Source organism: Heloderma suspectum, chromosome 4 (assembly GCF_057233095.1).
Source record: "Heloderma suspectum isolate Gila_16-S chromosome 4, 16-S_ref, whole genome shotgun sequence".
NCBI lineage: Eukaryota > Metazoa > Chordata > Lepidosauria > Squamata > Helodermatidae > Heloderma > Heloderma suspectum.
Window position 1 is genome coordinate 312,575,533 of NC_139461.1, and position 19,381 is coordinate 312,594,913.

The 19,381-nt window shown below is 48.6% G+C and overlaps 1 protein-coding gene across 1 annotated transcript in view; it reads left to right on the top strand.

The window, feature by feature from the left end:
* The window catches only part of EFCAB8 (EF-hand calcium binding domain 8), a 91,999-nt gene that overhangs the window by 27,701 nt on the left and 44,917 nt on the right, over positions 1 to 19,381 (top strand). The window contains exons 15-17 of the mRNA XM_084851822.1: positions 14,629 to 14,696; positions 16,297 to 16,445; positions 18,010 to 18,147. Coding sequence (XP_084707948.1) covers positions 14,629 to 14,696; positions 16,297 to 16,445; positions 18,010 to 18,147 — 355 coding nt within the window. The remainder of the gene's footprint in view (positions 1 to 14,628; positions 14,697 to 16,296; positions 16,446 to 18,009; positions 18,148 to 19,381) is intronic.

The window sequence follows — 19,381 nt, forward strand, 5'->3', positions numbered from 1 at the left end:
AGCACGCCAGGCCTTCCTGTCCTGCGCTGTCTCCCGGAGCGTGCTCAAGTTCATATTCATTGCATCCGTGATGCTATCTAGCCATCTCATCCTCTGCCGTCCCCTTCTCCTTTGGCCTTCAGTCTTTCCCAGCATCAGGGTCTTTTCCAGAGAGTTTTCTCTTCGCATTAGGTGGCCAAAATATTTGAGCTTCAGCTTCAGTATCTGTCCTTCCAATGAGCACTCAGGGTTGATTTCCTTTAGGATGGACTGATTTGACCTTCTTGCAGTCCAGGGGACTCGTAAGAGTCTTCTCCAGCACCACAGTTCGAAAGCATCAATTCTTCGGCGCTCAGCCTTCCTTATAGTCCAGCTCTCACAGCCATACATTACTAATGGGAAAACCATAGCTTTGATTAGACGGACCTTTGTCAGCAAGGTGATGTCTCTGCTTCTTACTATGCTGTCTAGGTTGGCCATAGCTTTCCTCCCAAGGAGCAAGCGTCTTTTAATTTCATGGCTACAGTCACCGTCTGCGGTGATCTGGGAGCCCAAGAAAGTAAAATCTGTCACTGCTTCCATTTCTTCCCCTTCTATATGCCAGAAAGTGATGGGGCCAGATGCCATGATCTTCATTTTTTTTATGTTGAGTTTCAAACCAGCTTTTGCACTCTCCTCTTTCACCCTCAACAAGAGGCTCTTGAGATCCTCTTCGCTTTCTGCCATTAGGGTGGTATCGTCTGCATATCGGAGGTTGTTGATAATTCTCCCGGCAATCTTAATTCCGACCTCTGATTCATCCAACCCGGCATTTCTCATGATGTACTCTGCATATAAGTTAAATAAGCAGGGTGACAATATGCAGTCTTGTCGTACTCCTTTCCCAATTTTGAACCACTCGGTTGTTGCATGTCTGGTTCTTACTGTTACTTCTTGACCCTCGTACAGGTTTCTCAGGAGACAGGTAAGGTGGTCTGGTACTCCCATCACTTTAAGAATTTGCCACAGTTTGTTGTGATCCACACAATCAAAGGCTTTAGCGTAGTCAATGAAGCAGAAATAGACGTTTTTCTGGAATTCTCTTGCTTTCTCCATGATGCAGCGAATGTTGGCGATTTGATCTCTAGTTCCTCTGCCTCTTCTAAACCCAGCTTGTACTTCCGGTAGTTCTCGGTTCGCATACTGCTGAAGCCTAGCTTGTAGGATTTTGAGCATCACCTTGCTGGCATGTGAAATGAGCGCAATTGTGCAGTAGTTTGAACACTCTTTGGCGTTGCCCTTCTTTGGAATTGGAATGTAAACTGACCTTTTCCAGTCTTGTGGCCACTGTTGAGTGTTCCAGATTTGTTGGCATATTGAATGCAGCACTTTAACAGCATCATCTTTTAGGATTTTAAATAGCTCAGCTGGAATACTGTCATCTCCGCTAGCTTTGTTGTTACTAATGCTTCCTAAGGCCCACTTGACTTCACTCTCTAGGATGTCCGGCTCAAGTTCAGTGAGCGCACTATCATGGCTATCAGGGACATTCAGATCTTTCCTGTATAGTTCTTCTGTGTATTCTTGCCACCTCTTCTTAATCTCATCTGCTTCTGTTAGGTCCCTGCCTTCTTTGTCCTTTATCATGCCCGTCTTTGCACAAAACGTTCCCTTGAGATCTCCAATTTTCTTGAAGAGATCTCTAGTCTTTCCCATTCTGTTGCTTTCCTCGATTTCTTTGCATTGTTCATTTAAGAAGGCCTTCTTGTCTCTCCTTGCTATTCTCTGGAAATCATTCAGTTGGGTATATCTTCCCCTTTCTCCCTTGCTTTTTGCTTCCCTTCTTTCCTCAGCTACTTGTAAAGCCTCATCAGACAGCCACTTTGCTTTCTTGCATTTCTTTTTCTTTGGGATGGATTTCGTTGCTGCCTCCTGAACAATGTTACGGACCTCCGTCCATAGTTCCTCAGGCACTCTGTCTATCAGGTCTAATCCCTGAAATCTATTCCTCACCTCCACTGTATATTCATCAGGGATATGATTTAGGTCATACCTGAACGGTTAGTGGTTTTCCCGACGTTCTTCAATTTAAGCCGAAATTTTGCAAGAAGCAGCTCATGATCTGAGCCATAGTCAGCTCCAGGTCTTGTTTTTACTGACTGTATGGAGCTTCTCCATCTTTGGCTGCAAAGGACATAATCAATCTGATTTCGATATTGACCATCTGGTGACGTCCATGTGTAGAGTCGCCTCTTGTGCTGTTGGAAAAGAGTGTTTGCTATGATCAGCATGTTATCTTGGGAAAACTCTATTAGCTTTTGTCCTGCTTCATTTTGTACACCAAGGCCATGCCTGCCTGTTATCCCGGTGATTTCTTGACTTCCGACTTTAGCATTCCAATCCCCTATGATGAAGAGGACATCTTTTTTGGGTGTTAGTTCTAGAAGGTGTTGTAGGTCTTCATAGAACCGATCAACCTCAGCTTCTTCGGCCTCAGTGGTTGGGGCATAGACTTGAATTATTGTGATGTTGAATGGTTTGCCTTGGATTCGTACTGAGATCATTCTATCATTTTTAAGATTGTACCCCAGTACTGCTTTTCCCACCCTTTTGTTGACTATGAGTGCTATTCCAAGCAGCTGTCTATTGCGTAACTCAGTGAAGCCATAAGCTATGCCGTGCAGGGCCACCCAAGACGGACAGGTCATGGCAGAGAGTTCTGACAAAATGTGGTCCACTGGAGAAGGAAATGGCAACCCACTCCAGTATTCTTGCCAAGAAAACCCCATGGAACGTATCACAAGGCTAAAAGGAGTTTCTATAGACCTGGCTTTATCTCATCAGTTTCTCTTCCACTCTGATTCCAACCAGGGAAGTGAAACTGAGAAAGCTCTTTTATGCCTTTCCCTCTGCAGCCACTCCAAGAGCTAACCTCTCAAGGCAAAGCCTGGACAGCTGTGCATCCACCTCAGCAGGGAACCCACTTGAGCGGTGTCTCCAGGCATTGCTTCAAGTCTGGAGGTGGACTGGCTGCCGAGGTGGAAAGCAAAAGAACCTGATCCATTTCATTTCCCCTCTGACAGCAAAAGTAAAATGGTAAAAAGGGAGCTTCCTTTGGGGGCTGAAAATGAAAGGTATGAACTAGAATTTCCTCATTGAAAAGGACCTGTGCAGAATAACTACCCTCACCCCCCGCCCCCAATTAAAGCAAGGTGTTGCCTCTTCTGCAGCAAGACACTGCTTCTCTCCCACTACCTGCTTTCAGGGCTTTCCCATCAAGGGAATTAGGATCATACATACACAAGACATTAACACTGAGAAGGTTAAGAGATCAGAAGCACTTTAAACTTCGTGATACTGCTAGACACAGCGAGATGCGTAGAAAATTGTGTGTGTGTGTGTGTCTGACACACACCCACACACACACAAGGATTGGTGGTAGGTGTTGGGAGTTTAAAGAGAATGGATTTTAACACAATTTTAATTCCAGCATTGAGCACAAAACAGCATTAGCATTTAAATGAAAACTCCGGGGCGGGGTGGGACAGGGCAGGGGGGAATGCCAGCCCAAAATCTGTGAACCTGTGTGTCTTCCTGGCAAAATGTATGTATGGCTAACCATGGAGAAAGGGGTGGGGTGGGGGAGAGAAAGGAAGGGGAAAAAGGGTTTCAAAGTGGTGATTTTGGGTCCTGAGGTCTGCATCTGCAATGCAGATCATTCCCAATGATCTGCATTGGGAAGAAACAGGGTATTTTGTTTGTCCTTTTGCTTTTATGATGGTGGGAGTATTTTGTTGGGAAGAAAGCCAAGGCAGGGGTCTTGGAAGAAAGCAGATGGAGAGGTCTGGGCTTTTAGGAGAGCTGATGGTGCTGAGGACTGCAGAGAGAAGGAAGACAACCTGGCAGGATCTCAGGCAGGACCAGGCTGAGGAACAGAGCCAACTGGAGAAAAGGTACCAGAAACCCTACAGGGAAAATGCTAAAGGGGGGACCAAAAGGGAACTTTTGGGAGATTGGGGTGGGGGCAGGGGGAGAGAAAAAGAGCAAGCCACAGAGAAAAGTTTCTATTCTGGGGTTGAAACTCAGGTGTAGGTGATGGGGTGGAAAACTAAGAAAAACAGAGAGAAAAGGGCTATTTGGTTTATGGACCAATTAAAAAAGAAAACTAGGAGTTAGAGCAAAGATGCACCTCTCCTTATTTGCTGAGCTTGTGGACACTGGAAACTTTGCTGAGGGAGGACAAAGAGAAATGGGGAGTGAGCTAGAAGAAGGGCAATTGCTTTTTTGAGCAGAGAATAAAAGTCCTGCCTGTACTGAAAGAATCCAGAGGTATGGGATGGCCCTTTTATGCCTCTTCTCAGGATTTAGTAATTAAACAAAATAAAACAAAGTTCTCACTTCAAGACGGCTCAGTTTGGGAGAGTGACTTTAAGCTCCTTCACATGGAGCTTTTATCCTGCGATTGAGATTGCTCCTTTATGGAAGTTTGCAGGCTCTTTAAATGACTCCATGACCCTGCTGTGACCCTCCTGCACTAAATACCCCTTGTTCCTTTTTTAAACAGATCTCAGATAATGAGCCATTAAATTACCCCATTATGCTCAGCTTCAGTTTCCTCCGTGTAAAGCGGGCAAGAAGAGGAGTGGGGCAATGAAAGATAATGGAAGACTCAGATATGGGGTGGGGTGGGGTGGGGGGAAACACATGTAAAGGGAGCCAGTGGTGATCCTGCATTTAAAATGGAAGCAGAAAGCCCTGTTTTAAATCCAGGATTTTAGGGGTTCATCCCACGGAGCATTTATCCTGCTATTGAGATGGCTGTGTCGTGGAAGTTTGCAGGCTCTTTAGATGATGCTGTTCCCCTCCAGGGCATCTCCCGCCATTTCCTCCAGCCTATCTCATATTTCCCCAAAATTCAAAAAATGTGGTATTTTTTCCAGCCCACAGAACAGGAGCGCCATGACCCCCCATCAGATTCTCCAATAGCGGGAGAAACCGCTCTGTCTGCCTGCTGTGGGCGTTTGCTTTCAGTTGCTGGGGGCGCGCATGGTCAGGATGACGAAGGCATTGAGGATGGGAGTGGGGCGTGCAGGAGCAGATTTGATAGGTGCTAGGGCAAGAAGTTCCCACCAGTCGTATCTCCTGCCTCTGCTCACATCTTGCTGACAGGCATCTGCCATGTAAATGCTTGAGTGCATTTCTGAGGTGGAGGGAAAAGAGGGTAAAATGCCTCTCTGCAACGAAGGGAGACACATCTGATCCCCTGCCCCACCAAGCTCAGAAGCAACGTCCTCTGTTGATTCAGAGCACCCCCTTATGTTCAATGGGGCTTACTCCCAAGTAAGTGTGCCGAGGTTTGCAGACCTACAGGGTGATCTTATGTCTACTCAGAAGTAAGTCCCATTGAGTTCAATGGGGTCTACACCCATGTAAGTGTGCCAAGGGTTGCAGACTTATGGCACAATCTTACATTTTTATGTCTACTCAGAAGTAAGTCAGAGGTTTCCTGGGCGCTGCAAGAAAACAGTACAGCAGAAGTTAAGCTAGGAAAACAAGGACCCCCCCTCTGCGCCTTTGCACACATGCCAGGGAGGGAGGAAGGCACTCCCTCAGTTCAAACCATGTGTCTGCCGTATAAAGGAGCCCTTCCTAATCCTGCAAAGAAACCGAAAGCAGGAAGCTCTGGAAAGGATGTGGATTTTTGCAGGTTTCTTGCTTAATGTAGAAACACCCTTAGGCTGGCGTAGAAATGCCCAGTGAGCTATCAAATTACCGCGCTTGGGTTCCCTCCATGAAAAGAGTTAAAGCAGCAAGAAGAGGAGCAAGATCAATGAAAGATAATGGAAGACTCAGATACAGGTAGAAGGAGGGGGTGGGGGGAAAGGAAAGGAAGCACGTGTAAAGGGAGTCAGTGGTGATCCTGCATTTAAAACAGAAGCAGAAAGTCCAGTTTAAATGCAGGATTTTAGGCTGGTGTAGAAATGCCTCCAGGCTGGTGTTGAGATGCCCTGGTGTGAGGGGAGGGGGAAGGAAGGGGGTCTTTGCATTAGGATCCTGGCTATACCTTGGGGCAGATTTTCAACTTTTCACAGGTCCCTGTGAGAGGCAGACAGGAGGATCTCATGGTGATTATCTTAAAGGACCTCACTGAAGTGACAAAGGTAGTCTCATAGACTTCAACTATTTTGCCTCTTTCTGAGGCGAAAGTTGCCTCCTCACCCCTTTTCATTCAGTTCTGATACAGTATTGGGGTTTGAAAGCTTTAAAAGATAGCGTAGTGGTGAGAGTATTGGTCTGGGACTTGGGAGGTCCGGGTTCTAGTCCCCACTCGGCCATGAAGCTCACTGGGTGACTTCAGGCCAGTCGCTGACTGGGTTTGGACAATTGTGTAGGGGGGAGATGCCATCGCAGCTTCTCCCACCACCCCTCATGACCACCATGACTTGCAGTAGGGGCTGTAGGGTGGGTATGAAGCCCCCCCACTGCCTGGCGCACCAGGCTCATGTGACACACCAACCCAAGCTGCATCACAGGGAAGAATGCAAATGGTGGTCATGCATGCAGAGAAGCCACGATGGCAACTTTCCTCAATGTGCTCTTCCAAACATCCCCATCGACTCTCAGCCTAACCTGCCTCACAGGGTTGTTGTGGGCATAAAATGGAGAAAGAGGGTGATCATGTACACCAGCTTGTGCTCGTTGGAGGACAGGTGGGATATAAATGCAATAAATACAATAAATGGTGTAAAGAAAAGTTAAACTGGCTTATAATTTTTTCTTCCATCCGGCTTAAACAGGAAGGCTAAAATATCAAAATATTTCTTGTGTGCTTCTATGACTGTCGCCCTGAGGCAACATTTAAAAACAATTTAAAACAGCCAAAGAACAGTCACAATAACATACACTAACATGGATTTTTGGAATTTTTCTAATGGCCACCTTTGTGGGTGGTAGTGGTGGTTTGGCTGGGTTCAGACAACCTGGCAACCCGTGTGCATCGTGGGCAATCATACAAATCACGGTTGCGTGTGCGGCAGGGCAGCAGGGGGAGAAGAAGCCATGGTGGCTTCTTTTACCCCCATGATCGCCCAAAGCTAGTCAGTGTACATGAAATACTTTCAGGCCTGTTATATGTGTTGAATTATTGGAGCCATAGTGATCAGTAGAATAAGGGTTCTGTAATGTTAAATGGAAATCAGAGGTGTGGGTTGTTCTAACCTTAATAAAATTGAAAGGGTTTCACCCGTCTTCCTGAAATTTGCACTTGTCAGAAAGAAATGTCTATGTTACATAACTTAAAAATGTCAGGAAGATTGGTTAAAGACTGAGGGAAAGTTAACAGAAAAAAGAAAATAAAAACGTGATCATGCAAAAGTGTTCCTGAAAGCATTTGTTGGCAACATTTTGTGCCCATCATTTGTGAAAAAACTCTAGGCTCCTTATTTTAAAGTTTGATGTTTTCGTATTCCTTTTATATTGTAGTTGGTGGAATGGAATTTCTTTTTTTTTTTAACTCAATTTACTTATTTTCAAAATGATTTTTATTGTATAATGAAAGTCTATGGGAGTCTCATACCATGGCACTTGGAGAGGAGTAACTGCCATGTGGAGGAAAAGCAGCAGCGAATTTCTGGGACCCGCGTGTGTGTACATAGACAAGCCTCAGTGTGACCGGACCCCACCACTTCTGTTTACTGGTCTGCGCTTCCACCTGTTCCCCTTCTTCATCTGTTTCCCCCTTTCCCCTTAATCATTTCTGTTACTAAGGTCCCTTTTTGGGCTCAAGTGCTGGGGACAGAGGGCTTAGAAGGAAGCCATGGAATGGAATGGGAGTAAAGCTTTGGTTCATAAGCAGGCCTGTCTTTCCTGGAGCACAGAAAGTTTTCCTGCCTGAAGTCTGAGAAGCATGCTGACAAAGCTGTGGTCGAGCTGTGGAACAACGGGCCAGTATGAGAAAAGGTTCAACATTTGTTACTCCCTGCAGCTAGCAGCTCCATGAGTGCGGAGTGTTCCCTTGTGCCCTGATAAGGCCTAGAGTAACATCAGCTGCCTAAAACAATGAGAAACTGTCCCTGCAGGTTTCTGCCCACCAATCTGTCATTCCTTAGTCCAGGACCAAATTTTCTAGTTAGCAACTAGGGAAAAGAGCCAATAAAAAAGCGGAAAATGGAGGGGTGTCAGGGGATTAAAGAAAGTAACAGCGCCTCATGAAAAAGACAAGACCCATGTTTGTTCCAACCTAGGTTGCTTGATGGTTACCTTTTGCTTAACTGTGAACATTGTTAGCAGATTTTGGTTTGTTTTGAGAGCCTTTTTGTGCTCAGCCTGGTTCTTGCCTCCCTTTTTGGAGAAGAAGCTTCATAAGGCAATACAGGACCAGGACAATGTGGAGCATCTTTGCTGGTCCCAGGCACTCCATCCTCCCAATCTGGAGCTGGGACTGAAAGACCCAGAAAAAGTGTGGGTGCATGGAGGGTAAGTTGTAAGCAAGCAGTTTGGGACATTGCACAACATCATGACAGATCATGGGGCATGTCAGATAAGGCATCAGCCTTAGCTTCCAATTTCCTGGCTTTGTGGAGTTTGGACCAACGCGAGATAGCCTTAACTTCTGGTCTTTTAAACCAGCAGGTTTTTTTTTGATGAATATTATTAGTTGCAAGAGTTCAAAGTTGCAGTTTAGGGGATTGGGCAGCAGATGGTGGTGTTGTACTTTATTTTATCTAAAGCATTTTAATACTGCCCTTCATCAAAAAGATCCCAGGGTACTTTACAACAAATTAAAACAATAAAATACAACCAAAAAGAAAGAAACAAAATTGGCCAGAGTCCCTTTTGCTCAAATAGAATAAATGTCTGAGCAAGGATTAGCAGCAGAATACTGTAAAATCAGGCCACAGTGGAGCATAAATTAATAGACTCTCCACGAGATTTAGATAGCACATTACACAGGGCAATAATGAAATGAATTACTTGCAACAAACCATTTTATTTATTTATTTATTTATTTATTATTAAATTTATTAATCGCCCATCTGGCTGGTCACCCAGCCACTCTGGGCGATGTACAACATACAATAAAAACAGTTTAAAACAAAATTCTACAATAAAAACATCTTCTAAAATACCCTAACCCACCCCAAATGCCTGCCTGAACAACAATGTTTTTAATGCATGACGGAAGCTCAGTAACAGGGGGCATGACGGAGTTCCCTAGGGAGGGAGTTCCACAGAGTGGGGGCCACCACAGAAAAGGCCCTCTCCCTCGTCCCCACCAGTCTAGCTATCCTGGCTGATGGGCCAGAGAGAAGGCCATCCGAGGCTGATCTTGTTAAGCGGCCTGTCTGGTGCTGCTGGAGGCGCTCCTTAAGATAGGCTGGGCCGGAACCATATAGGGTTTTAAAGGTCAAAACCAACACCTTGAATTTGGCCCGGAAAAGAACTGGTAACCAGTGCAACTCCTTCAGCACTGGAGTGATGTGATCTCGCCGGCGGCTGCCTTTAATCAGGAAAGGCGCCGCATTCTGTACCAGCTGCAGTTTCCGAACCGTCTTCAAGGGTAACCCCACATAGAGCGCATTACAGTAGTCTAAACGAGAGGAGACCAGGGCATGTACTACCGATGGGAGCAGATGGTCGGGAAGGAAGGGGCGCAGCCGCCGTATCAGATGGAGTTGATACAGCGCTGTCCGGCTCACAGCTGACACCTGAGCCTCCATGGACAGCTGGGAGTCCAAAATGACCCCCAGGCTGCGGACCTGGTCTTTCAAGGGTAGCCGTACCCCATTCAACACCAGGTCAACATCCCCCAGCCTCCTCTTGTCTCCCACCAAAAGTACCTCGGTCTTGTCAGGGTTCAGCTTCCGCCTATTCCTCCCCATCCAGCCACTCACTGTCTCCAGACATTTGGACAGGGATTCTACGGCCAACCTTGGTGAAGATTTAAACGAGAGGTAGAGCTGCGTGTCATCCACATATTGATGACACTGCACCCCAAACCTCCTGATGATAGCCCCCAGCGGCTTCACATAGATGTTAAACAGCATCGGGGAGAGGATGGAACCCTGTGGCACCCCACAAGTAAGTGGCCACGGGTCCGAAACCTCCTCTCCCAGTGCTACCCACTGGTTCCTGCCGGAGAGGAAGGACCGGAACCACCGCAATACGGTGTCCCCAATTCCCAACCCCTCCAGGCGGTCCAGGAGGATACCGTGGTCAACGGTATCGAAAGCCGCTGAGAGGTCGAGGAGAACAAGGAAGGAGCATTCACCCCTATCCAGAGCCCTCCTCATATCATCCACCAAGGCGACCAAGGCCGTTTCTGTCCCATGCCCAGGCCTGAAGCCCGACTGAAATGGGTCTAGATAATCAGTTTCTTCCAAGTGTGCCTTCAACTGCACCGCCACCACCCGCTCAATCACCTTGCCCAAAAATGGCAGATTTGAGACTGGGCGAAAGTTGTTCAGAACTTGAGGATCCAAGGAGGGCTTTTAAGAGCGGTCTTATCACTGCCTCCTTGAGGGCTGATGGCATCACTCCCTCCTCAAGGGAGGCGTTCACCACCTCCTTGATCCCCTCACCCAGTCTCTCTCTGCAGCTCATAATGAGCCAAGATGGGCAAGGATCAAGTAAGCAGGTGGTCGGCCTTACAGATGAAAGCACCTTGTCCACTTCATCAGGAGGAAGAAGCTGGAACTGATCCCACAAAACCGGTTTGCCACAGGCCGCCTCTTGCTCACTAACTGTATCCACAGCTTGCAGATTAACACACCTAATCTGATCAATTTTATCTGCAAAATGCCTTGCCAAGGCCTCACAGGAGGCCTTAGAATGCTCCAGTGGTTCCGGAGCCACAGGACCGACCAGGCTCCGGACCACTTGGAAAAGCCTCCTGGCACAGCACTCTGCAGACGCGATGGAGGCAGCATAATATTCCTTTTTTGCTGCCTTCACCGCCACGTGATAGGCTGAAGATACAGCTCTAGCCAGTGTCTGATCGTCTTTGGAGCGAGACTTCCGCCACCGGCGCTCCAGCCGTCTCACCTCCTGTTTCAGAGCTCGTAACCACGGATTGAACCATGGTGCAGTCCGAGCCCTGTTCAGGGGAGAGGGCGTTTCGGAGCCACCCGATCTAATGCCCCAGTGATTGCGGCATTCCAGCCACCCACCAGGGTCTCGACCGAGTGGCCGTTGGCATGCCCCAGAGAATCCCCAAGCGCGTTCAGGAATCCATTTGGATCCATAAGACGCCTGGGGCGGACCATTTTAATGGGTCCTCCACCCCTGCAGAGGGGTTGTGAACCGAGAAGTCCAATGTCACCAGACAGTGATCTGACCATGACAAGGGGGTGGTGGATATACCCCCGACTTCCAGATCACTCCCTGCTTCTCCAGAAACAAACACAAGGTCTAGCGCATGACCGGCTACATGGGTGGGCCCAGTTAGAATATGGTGCAGCTCCCAGGAGGCCATGGTCTCCATGAAGTCCCGAGGTGCTCCTGTGAGGATGGCCTCCGAATGTACGTTGAAGTCCCCCAACACCAGTAAGTTAGGGGACTGTACATGCACATCAGAGACCACCTCAAGCACCTCGGCCAGGGAGTCAGTCATGCAGCAGGGTGGACGGTACACGAGCAGAATCCCCAGACTGCCCTTCGGGCCCAACTTCCAGTACATGCACTCAGCAACCTTGGTCTCCCGGAGAGGGGGTCTGGTGAAGACCAAGGACTCTCGGTAGATAACAGCCACTCCCCCTCCCCGATCCCCAGCCCTCGGCTGCTGTGCATACGAAAATCCAGCTGGACACATGGCTGCAAGGGTTGGAGCAGCAGCCTCGGCCAGCCAGGTCTCCGTAATACATGCCAGGTCTGCACCCTCATCCAGGATCATGTCATGGATGAGGGAGGTTTTCTGGGTAACAGACCTGGCATTGCAGAGCAGCCACCGAAGGCCAGAAGATGGGGTCACGCCTCCCCCAGCCATCCTTTGGCTCTGGACAGGCCCGGAGCAGGGGACAGATACTACACATCTCTCCCTTGTTCCCCTTACCTGGCATGGCCTGCCCCTAGCGCTCTGCCAGCGCCTGCCGCCCAGCCTCGGTATCTTCTGGCCCCCAACACTCCCCCCACTGCCTCCATCAGGTGGACACATGCCCCCTCGCTCCCGCCTATCAGGCAGGCTACCCACCCCTAAAACCACAACAAAATCCCCCAGGAAAAACACACACACACACCCCAATTAAAAATCCCCTTAAAAATAATGCCAGGCCGGAGTCCACAGGGAAGGCCAGGTGGTGGTGGTGGCGGCGGCAGCAGGCCCAGCAACAGCAGGCCCAGCAGCAGCAGGCCCGCCTCTTCCCCGGTGGTGGTGGTGGCCTCTCCTGCAGGCCCTGGCTCTCCATGGAGTATTTTATTAGCTACAATATACGTATGTACACAGATCAGAAAATAGAACCCAATCGTGATTCCCTTCACCCTTTACTAAGTGATTTGGCTTTTTAGGGACTACTAACTGTTTTGAATGTTGGATGGCGTGTTACCAAGTATCCTACCTGTCATGCATGTATGCCTGAATGTGCACCTTCAGACATGCAATACTGACACTTGGAGGGATCTTTTCAAAGGCTGAGCACTGAGCATCTCAAAGCTTGGCACCTTAAGGGTTAAAGGGATTTGGAGATTAAAGACACAGACCAAGTTTCCACCATGGCAGCTTATTTTCCCTCCCCTCTGTGGCTCATTTCTCTCCCCTTCCCCCACTCCCTTGTGTGCTGGTTGCAAGCCACCTAATTAGGATAGTTGCCCTCACCAGGTGTGGGTTGTTATGATGCCGGGCGAGGGTGGCTGGCTGGGGTGTTTACAAACCACCCTGAAACCTTAGAACAAGCCATGGCTTCCAGGGTGGTTTGTAAACCACCCCAGTCACCCACCCTTGCTGGATTTGGGCATCATGACAACCCGTGCCTGGTGAGGGTAGTTATGCTTCTCACACAGACTAATAGTTCTAGCTATTAAGGCAGACGCATTAAAAGCAATGGTGTGATGTAACTGACGTGTCTGTATGTGTGTCCTGGCAGTGAGGAGAAGGAGGGGGGCTCCAATGATGAAAGAAGGAAAGGAGGGTTGCTTGCAGGTGGGGGGACTGGGGCTGTAAAGCGACTGGCTTGAGCCAGGGAAGAAGAGTGGGAAGTGAACAAGTCTCAGCAGAAAGGAAAAGCCAAAGGAGAAGGGACCTAGCTGGGCGTGTGAGTGATGAGAGGCAGCCAGCAAGCTCCTTCGCACGCAGAAGGTCCCTGGTTCAATCCCTGGCAGCATCTCCAGGTAGGGCCGTAAAAACGTTGGCCTGAAACCCTGGAGAGCCCTTGCTGCCAGTCAGTGCTGACACTACTGGGCTGGACGGACGAAGGGCCTGACTTGGTAGAAGGCCCCTTCCGATGTGCCTATGCTTGCCCCCCTAGAGCCACACAGGTGCTTGGCAAAAGGTAAAGGAAAGGAGCTGGGAAAACTGGCAGGGTTCCCCAGAAAAGTGGGGTGGGGGTTCTAAAGGGGAAAAAAGGGTCCAGTGAGCTGATGGAATTGCTGGGAAGAAGTTAGTAAAAGAGATGGGAGTACCTGTCCTGTTTTTCTGCTTAGCTTTGAGCATGATAAAGGTGGAAGCAGTGGAGGACCTCTTTGGCAACAGAGAGAGAAGCGGGGTGATTTCCACAAGATTCAAGCTGTGGGGAGAGAATGGGGCTTCTCTGGGTGAGAGCGTCCTAGTTGCTGGGCCCCTGCTGCTGATGTGCCCCAAACCGAGAGAAATCATCCAAACACAAACAACAAATCCCCTGGTCTCTGGTGGCTTGTGGGCATGGTGTATATTTGTTAAACTGACTTGCTCCCATCTTGGCAGGAAGGAGACAAATTAACAGGCTATTGAAGGCGTTTACCTGGTGACCCTCTTAGGACTGGCACCAAGGCATGCAGTTCTGCAGGCGATACGCACGAGGGGGGAAGAGGTCAATGGATTAAGTCTGCAGGACAATGCGCACTGCCAGTGAAGGGCTGTGCGTCTTCCAGTGCCAGGCCTGGCTTCTGAGACAGCAAAAAGGCTTCTCCTGTGCTCTTCCCACGCTGGAATGAAACCTCCTTCCCAGGCACAAGATTACTTTCCCCAAAAGAGCAGAATAATGGGGTGTCTGGTAACATGTGCAAGGTGGAAACCCTCTTGTGGCTCCTTAAAGCAACTTCATTGTGGCTTGAGCTTTCTTAGGCAAGAGGCTACTTGGTCAGACGCAGGATGTTAGGAGAGTGAGCAGTTCACAACTAGCAGGCTTGCTGCAGAAATTTGGATCTGGTACGATGGTTCTGAGACTTCTGAATCCCCATCCAAACTTTCTAGAGGCTGCTCTGATGTCCATGATGATTTTGGCAAATGCCTTTTTTGCCTCTTTCTCCACAAAGTCTGCCATTCAATTCTGTAAAAGAAAAAAAAAAAAGAGAGAGAGAGAGGAAGAAAGGGGTGCGGGGTGTGGGGGAGCAAGCAGAGGCCCTGTGAAGAAACTGGCTTTTTGTGAGGTAAAAGTTTAACTGCCACTTTGTTTCAATGACTGAAGAGGTTAATAGTACAAGAGAAAAATGTATGTCTCTTACTGCTTACATCACAGGACTTCTTTCTTCTGTTCGTCCCAGGTCAGCTTTGATTGTCCTGAAGAAAGGCATCCTTTGCTTTGACTACTCCTCTGAAATGAACATCCTTGGTATGTTTTCTAGAAACTATTTTATTTAGTCAGTTTCTTAGCTGCCTTTCAAGACCACCGTCTTCCCAAGGTGGCTTACTACTCCTTATGTTGGGGCCAGTGAATACACCCTTTGGGGGAAGGTGTTTGTGTGGGCGGTGGCTGTGCACCTCCAGATACTCTTGGAGGACTCCGGTTTTCTGGATCCATTTCAGTCTTGTTTCTGACCCAGCTTTGGCAGTGGCATGGCTTGGGTCGCCCTGACGGATGATGGGTGCAAGGAGAAAGGCAGGGTGGGTGCGACCCTGCTGATTCTGCTGGGCCTTTTTGTAGCTTTGGATTGACCATTGACCCCAGTGTTCTTCTGGAATGGCTGTCTGAAGTGCTGGGGCTGGGGGCGCTGAGCATCAGTGGCTGTGTTCCTCTTGGGATGGATGGCTTTTTGCAGGAGGTGGTTCTGAAAGGCAGTGGCTCTGCCCTGTGGCAGTCCCGCTACGTGCTCGTGCTAAACTGGGGTCTGGGACTGGTAAACGATGAGATGGGGACCTAATACACTGAATCTCAGTCCTGACAATATGGAGATTCTGGTGGCAGCTGGCTCGGCTGTGCCAGGGGTTGAGGTCTGGCTTGTTTGGGAAGGAGTTGCACTGCCCTTCGGGGACCAGGTTTGTAGGCTGGGGGCACTACTTGATGCAGCCCTATCCCTGGAAGTCCAAGTGGTCTTAATGGCACGAAGCAACTTCTACCAGCTACGGCCTCTCCTGGACAGAAAGTGCTTGGCAGCATGTATTCATGCGCTAGTAACATCCCATTTTGGATTACTGCACTGCGTTGTACGTGGGGATGCCTTTGAAGACCACCCAGAAACAGCAAAATTCTGCAAGATAGTGAGGCTGCTAACTGGGACAGGGTGTAGGGAACCCATAAGTCGCAAAACAGCTGTGCTGGCTCCCAGCCAGTTTCTGGGCCCAATACAAGGTGTTTGCTTTGCCCTTTCAAGCCCTTCATAGTTTGGGGTCAGGATACCTTCAGGCAGCACTCCCTTACCTGGTGCTCTCCACATGCTTTGGATTTCAACTCCCATCAGCCCCAGCCAGCCAGCATGGCCAATGGCCTTAAGGGCTGTCTGTTCCCCCCCCCGACCCCCCGGGAACCTGCCTAGCTATGCAGATCCTCTTTGGCGGCTCTCTGTTGGGTCCCCCAGATTCTGAGTTGAGGCGAGTGGTAACCTTTTCAGCTGCGGAAGGCATGCGTTGGGAGTGCCCTCCCCAGAGAGGATCACAGGGCACCACTAAGCCTGATGTCTTTTCAGGGCCAGGTGAAGGTCTCTTCTGTTGCTGAAGCTTTTAGGAGATGACATTTTGATGCATTGTTTCAATCTGGTTCATATGATCCATCCATTCAGCCATTTTATATCATTTTATGTTGTTTTTGTATCATTACCGCTGGCATATGTTTTCACGATCTCAGCCATTCTGAGAGGTTTTGCCTGAAGAGCAGAATGTGAATGGCCTAAATAAATAAATACAGCTTACCAATTAAATATTGCTGCACAAATGATGAAAAGGAGCAGTTCTGCTGGAGTCTTGAGCCGTGGCCTTCTCTCCCTCTCTCCTGCCAGTGACAGGGGGATACGAGCCGCTGATCCGAGTCTGGAACCCATACGTCACCAGCAGCCCCATTACACAGATGAAAGGTCATGCTACCGCCGTCACCCACATTGTGATCAATGGGCAGAGGAACACCATTGTCAGCATCTCGAAAGACAAAGTAGGGAGCTGGGTGGGGGGGGGATTGGAGGGGGGCCAGGGCAGGTAGTGACCCCCCTCCACTCTTCTGGCTTTGTGCTGCTGTGTCCACCTGGAAGGGTGGGGATCCCTGTCCCCGAGGGGAGTGGAAGAGTCAGGTTGGGGGTCTTGCATATTCAGGCCAATGTTTTTGGCTGGGGGTGGGAATTCTTTTAATCAGCTCAGGAGGAAAGTGGATTTGATAGTGGCATGAGGTGTGTGTTAAAAAAAATGTGGGTCATGGAATAACCTTGTATTGTATTGCCATCATGTATTTTAAAGTAAGGTGCTTTGGAAAATTAGTTTAAAAAGCAGGTTATAATCCTATGCAAGTTTAGACTGAAATAAGTCTGGGAGTTGTAGGACTTTTTTTCTATCTAAACATGCATAGGATTTCACCCTTAAAGAAATAAAATGCTAAATTCCTGTAAAGCAGATGTGTGGGTTTGATGTAAAGCACAATGTGGAAAAGTGGGATAGGAGTGCTGAACATCCCTGACCCCCTACTTTTCCTCCTGAAAATACCTTTCCCCACAGCAGGTTTTCTCCCAGCTTTTACCTCTGAGCCCTCCGCCCAGGGAAAAACAGCTGAGGGTGGAAATTGTGGAGAAAGTGCTCAGGTCCTTCCTTGCCCATCTAGGTCATATTTTAAATCCCTCCCTGAAGGAATTCAGTGGCAACCAAATTCTAATGCACCAGTCTGCCAGCATCACATCTACTTTGCCCTCTGTGTGTTACATGATGATTGGGCATTGTCCAGTCCTGAGAAGGCTGAACCCCTGCAAGGACAGGCCCAGCTGATGCTGAGAGGAGTTGATAAACAGGCAGTGGCTGTGTGGCCAATCCAAGACTGGCAACCACAGCCTGGAGGACAAGGGCAGTCAGAAATGGGTCATTCAGTACCCTGGACAGATCCTCAGGTGCAGATCATTTGCTCCAGCCAGTTCTTGGGTCCAACAGAGCCCTTATATCAGGGTTGGGCAACCTATGGTCCTCCAGGTGTTAGCCAGTGGAGGGGGATCATGGGAGTTGTAGGCCAAAACAACTGGAGGGCCACAAGCTGCCCACCCCTTCCTTATATCCACCCTGGGCCTGACTATCTCTCCCAGACACGGGCCCCTCCTGAGCTGCGGAGAGCCATAAAGGTGCAGTTCTATGGCCTGGAGCTTAGCACTCCATTGCCTTCCTGTTGTTCTCACCTGATATGTTGCCTGCTTTGGTGGGCAGGCACTGGGGAGGGGGAGGCTGGTGCCCAGTGGAGGATAAGGCTATCGATGGCCACTAGTCACGATGACTATTCCTTCCAGTATATGAGGCAGTGTGCCTATGTTTACCAGCTGCTGGAGAACACAGCCGGGAAAGTGCAGTTGCACTCAGGTCCTACTTGTGGGTTTCCCCACAGGTAGTTGTTTGTGTGAACAGAATGCTGGACTAGGTGGTCCCTTGGTCTGACCCAGCATCGGGGCTCTTCTTATGTTCTCCCCATTATAGATCCCATTGATATTCCTGACCTTTCAACTCTTGACTTCTTCTCTTGTTTCCTTCAGAATATCCGTGTCTGGGATCTGCTAGATCACTTTTGCTTGCAGTCAATCCATGGTAGGAATGTCCCACTGGGCAACTATCCTATCTCGGCTGCCTACTACCACCAGTCTAACAATGTTCTGATTTGTGCCACTTATACGGTGAGAGGGGTTTATGAAATTGGTGCATAGGCTCCTCTGTTGATTTGGCCCAGGTTCACATGACAACCGACTGGATTTGGTTTTTCATTCTCTGCCTGTCATGAGCTGCATGTAAGGATCTTCATGACTCATTGTGACCACTAGGCTCATGGCACACTGCTCAGGGCCAATTCACACAACTAGGTCACCATGGATGCATTCAATTGGGGCAGACCAAAATAACTTAAAAAATATCTACATGGGTTTCCAATCAGATCCAATGAGCATTTGTAGTTTACGTATTTTATTTGTTTAAGAACTTTATAATGCCGCCCTTCAGCCACAGGCTCACAAGTTAATTAAAACAAAATAAAAAAATATAAAATTGAATTTAAAAAATCCAGATATCAGTAATATAAAATGCATCACAGAGCAGTAAGAAATACAATGAAGCCAGCAAAAACAATAGAAGTAGTAGAATAAAACCAGTTAGTTGGCACCCTGGAAGGCCTGGGCAAATAAAAAGGTCTTCATGCACCAGGTGAGCCTCCCTGTCAAGAGTATTCTACCTGCAGAGCACCACAACTGAGAAGGCCTAACTTGTAAAATCATTCAAATATCTATTTTTATTCTCATCTATGGTTCTTCTTGATCTTACACGAGCTGCTCTGGGAGCCACGTTGGCTGAAGGGTGGGATAAGAATACTTAAACAATAAAAACACACACATTGGAGTGCTGTGGGGTGGACATGGAGGAGGGTATCAGACAAAGAACGCAGCACTTAGGCAGCTCTGTGTGGGTGGAGATGCCTCAGGTTAACATGTCTGCACCTGGAATTGTACTTGGAAACAGACAGCCAGTGCTGTTGCTTTAGAACTGGCAGGATGTGATCCCTGTAACTGATGCCAGTTAGCAGCCTAGCTAACTGAAGCTTCCAAAGAGTCTTCGAAGGCAGCCCCACTTACAATGCATGCAGTAGTCTAATGTGGGGGTTCCAGAGTATGGATCACTGGAGCCAGGCGCTCACTGTCTAGGAAGGGCTGCAGCTGGCACATCTGCCTTGGCTGTAGGAAGATGCTTCATGCCCTGGAAGCTTCTTGGGCGCGCAGTGACAGTGCTGTAGCTATCAGACTGTGGCATCGTTTTAATACAGGTTCAGTGGAGGTGTCTAGAAATCACGTAGTCTTGTTTTGTGGGATGAGTTCCAGTTGACTGAGCCTGAGGATGTGGACAGGGGGCTTGGAGAGGTTCATC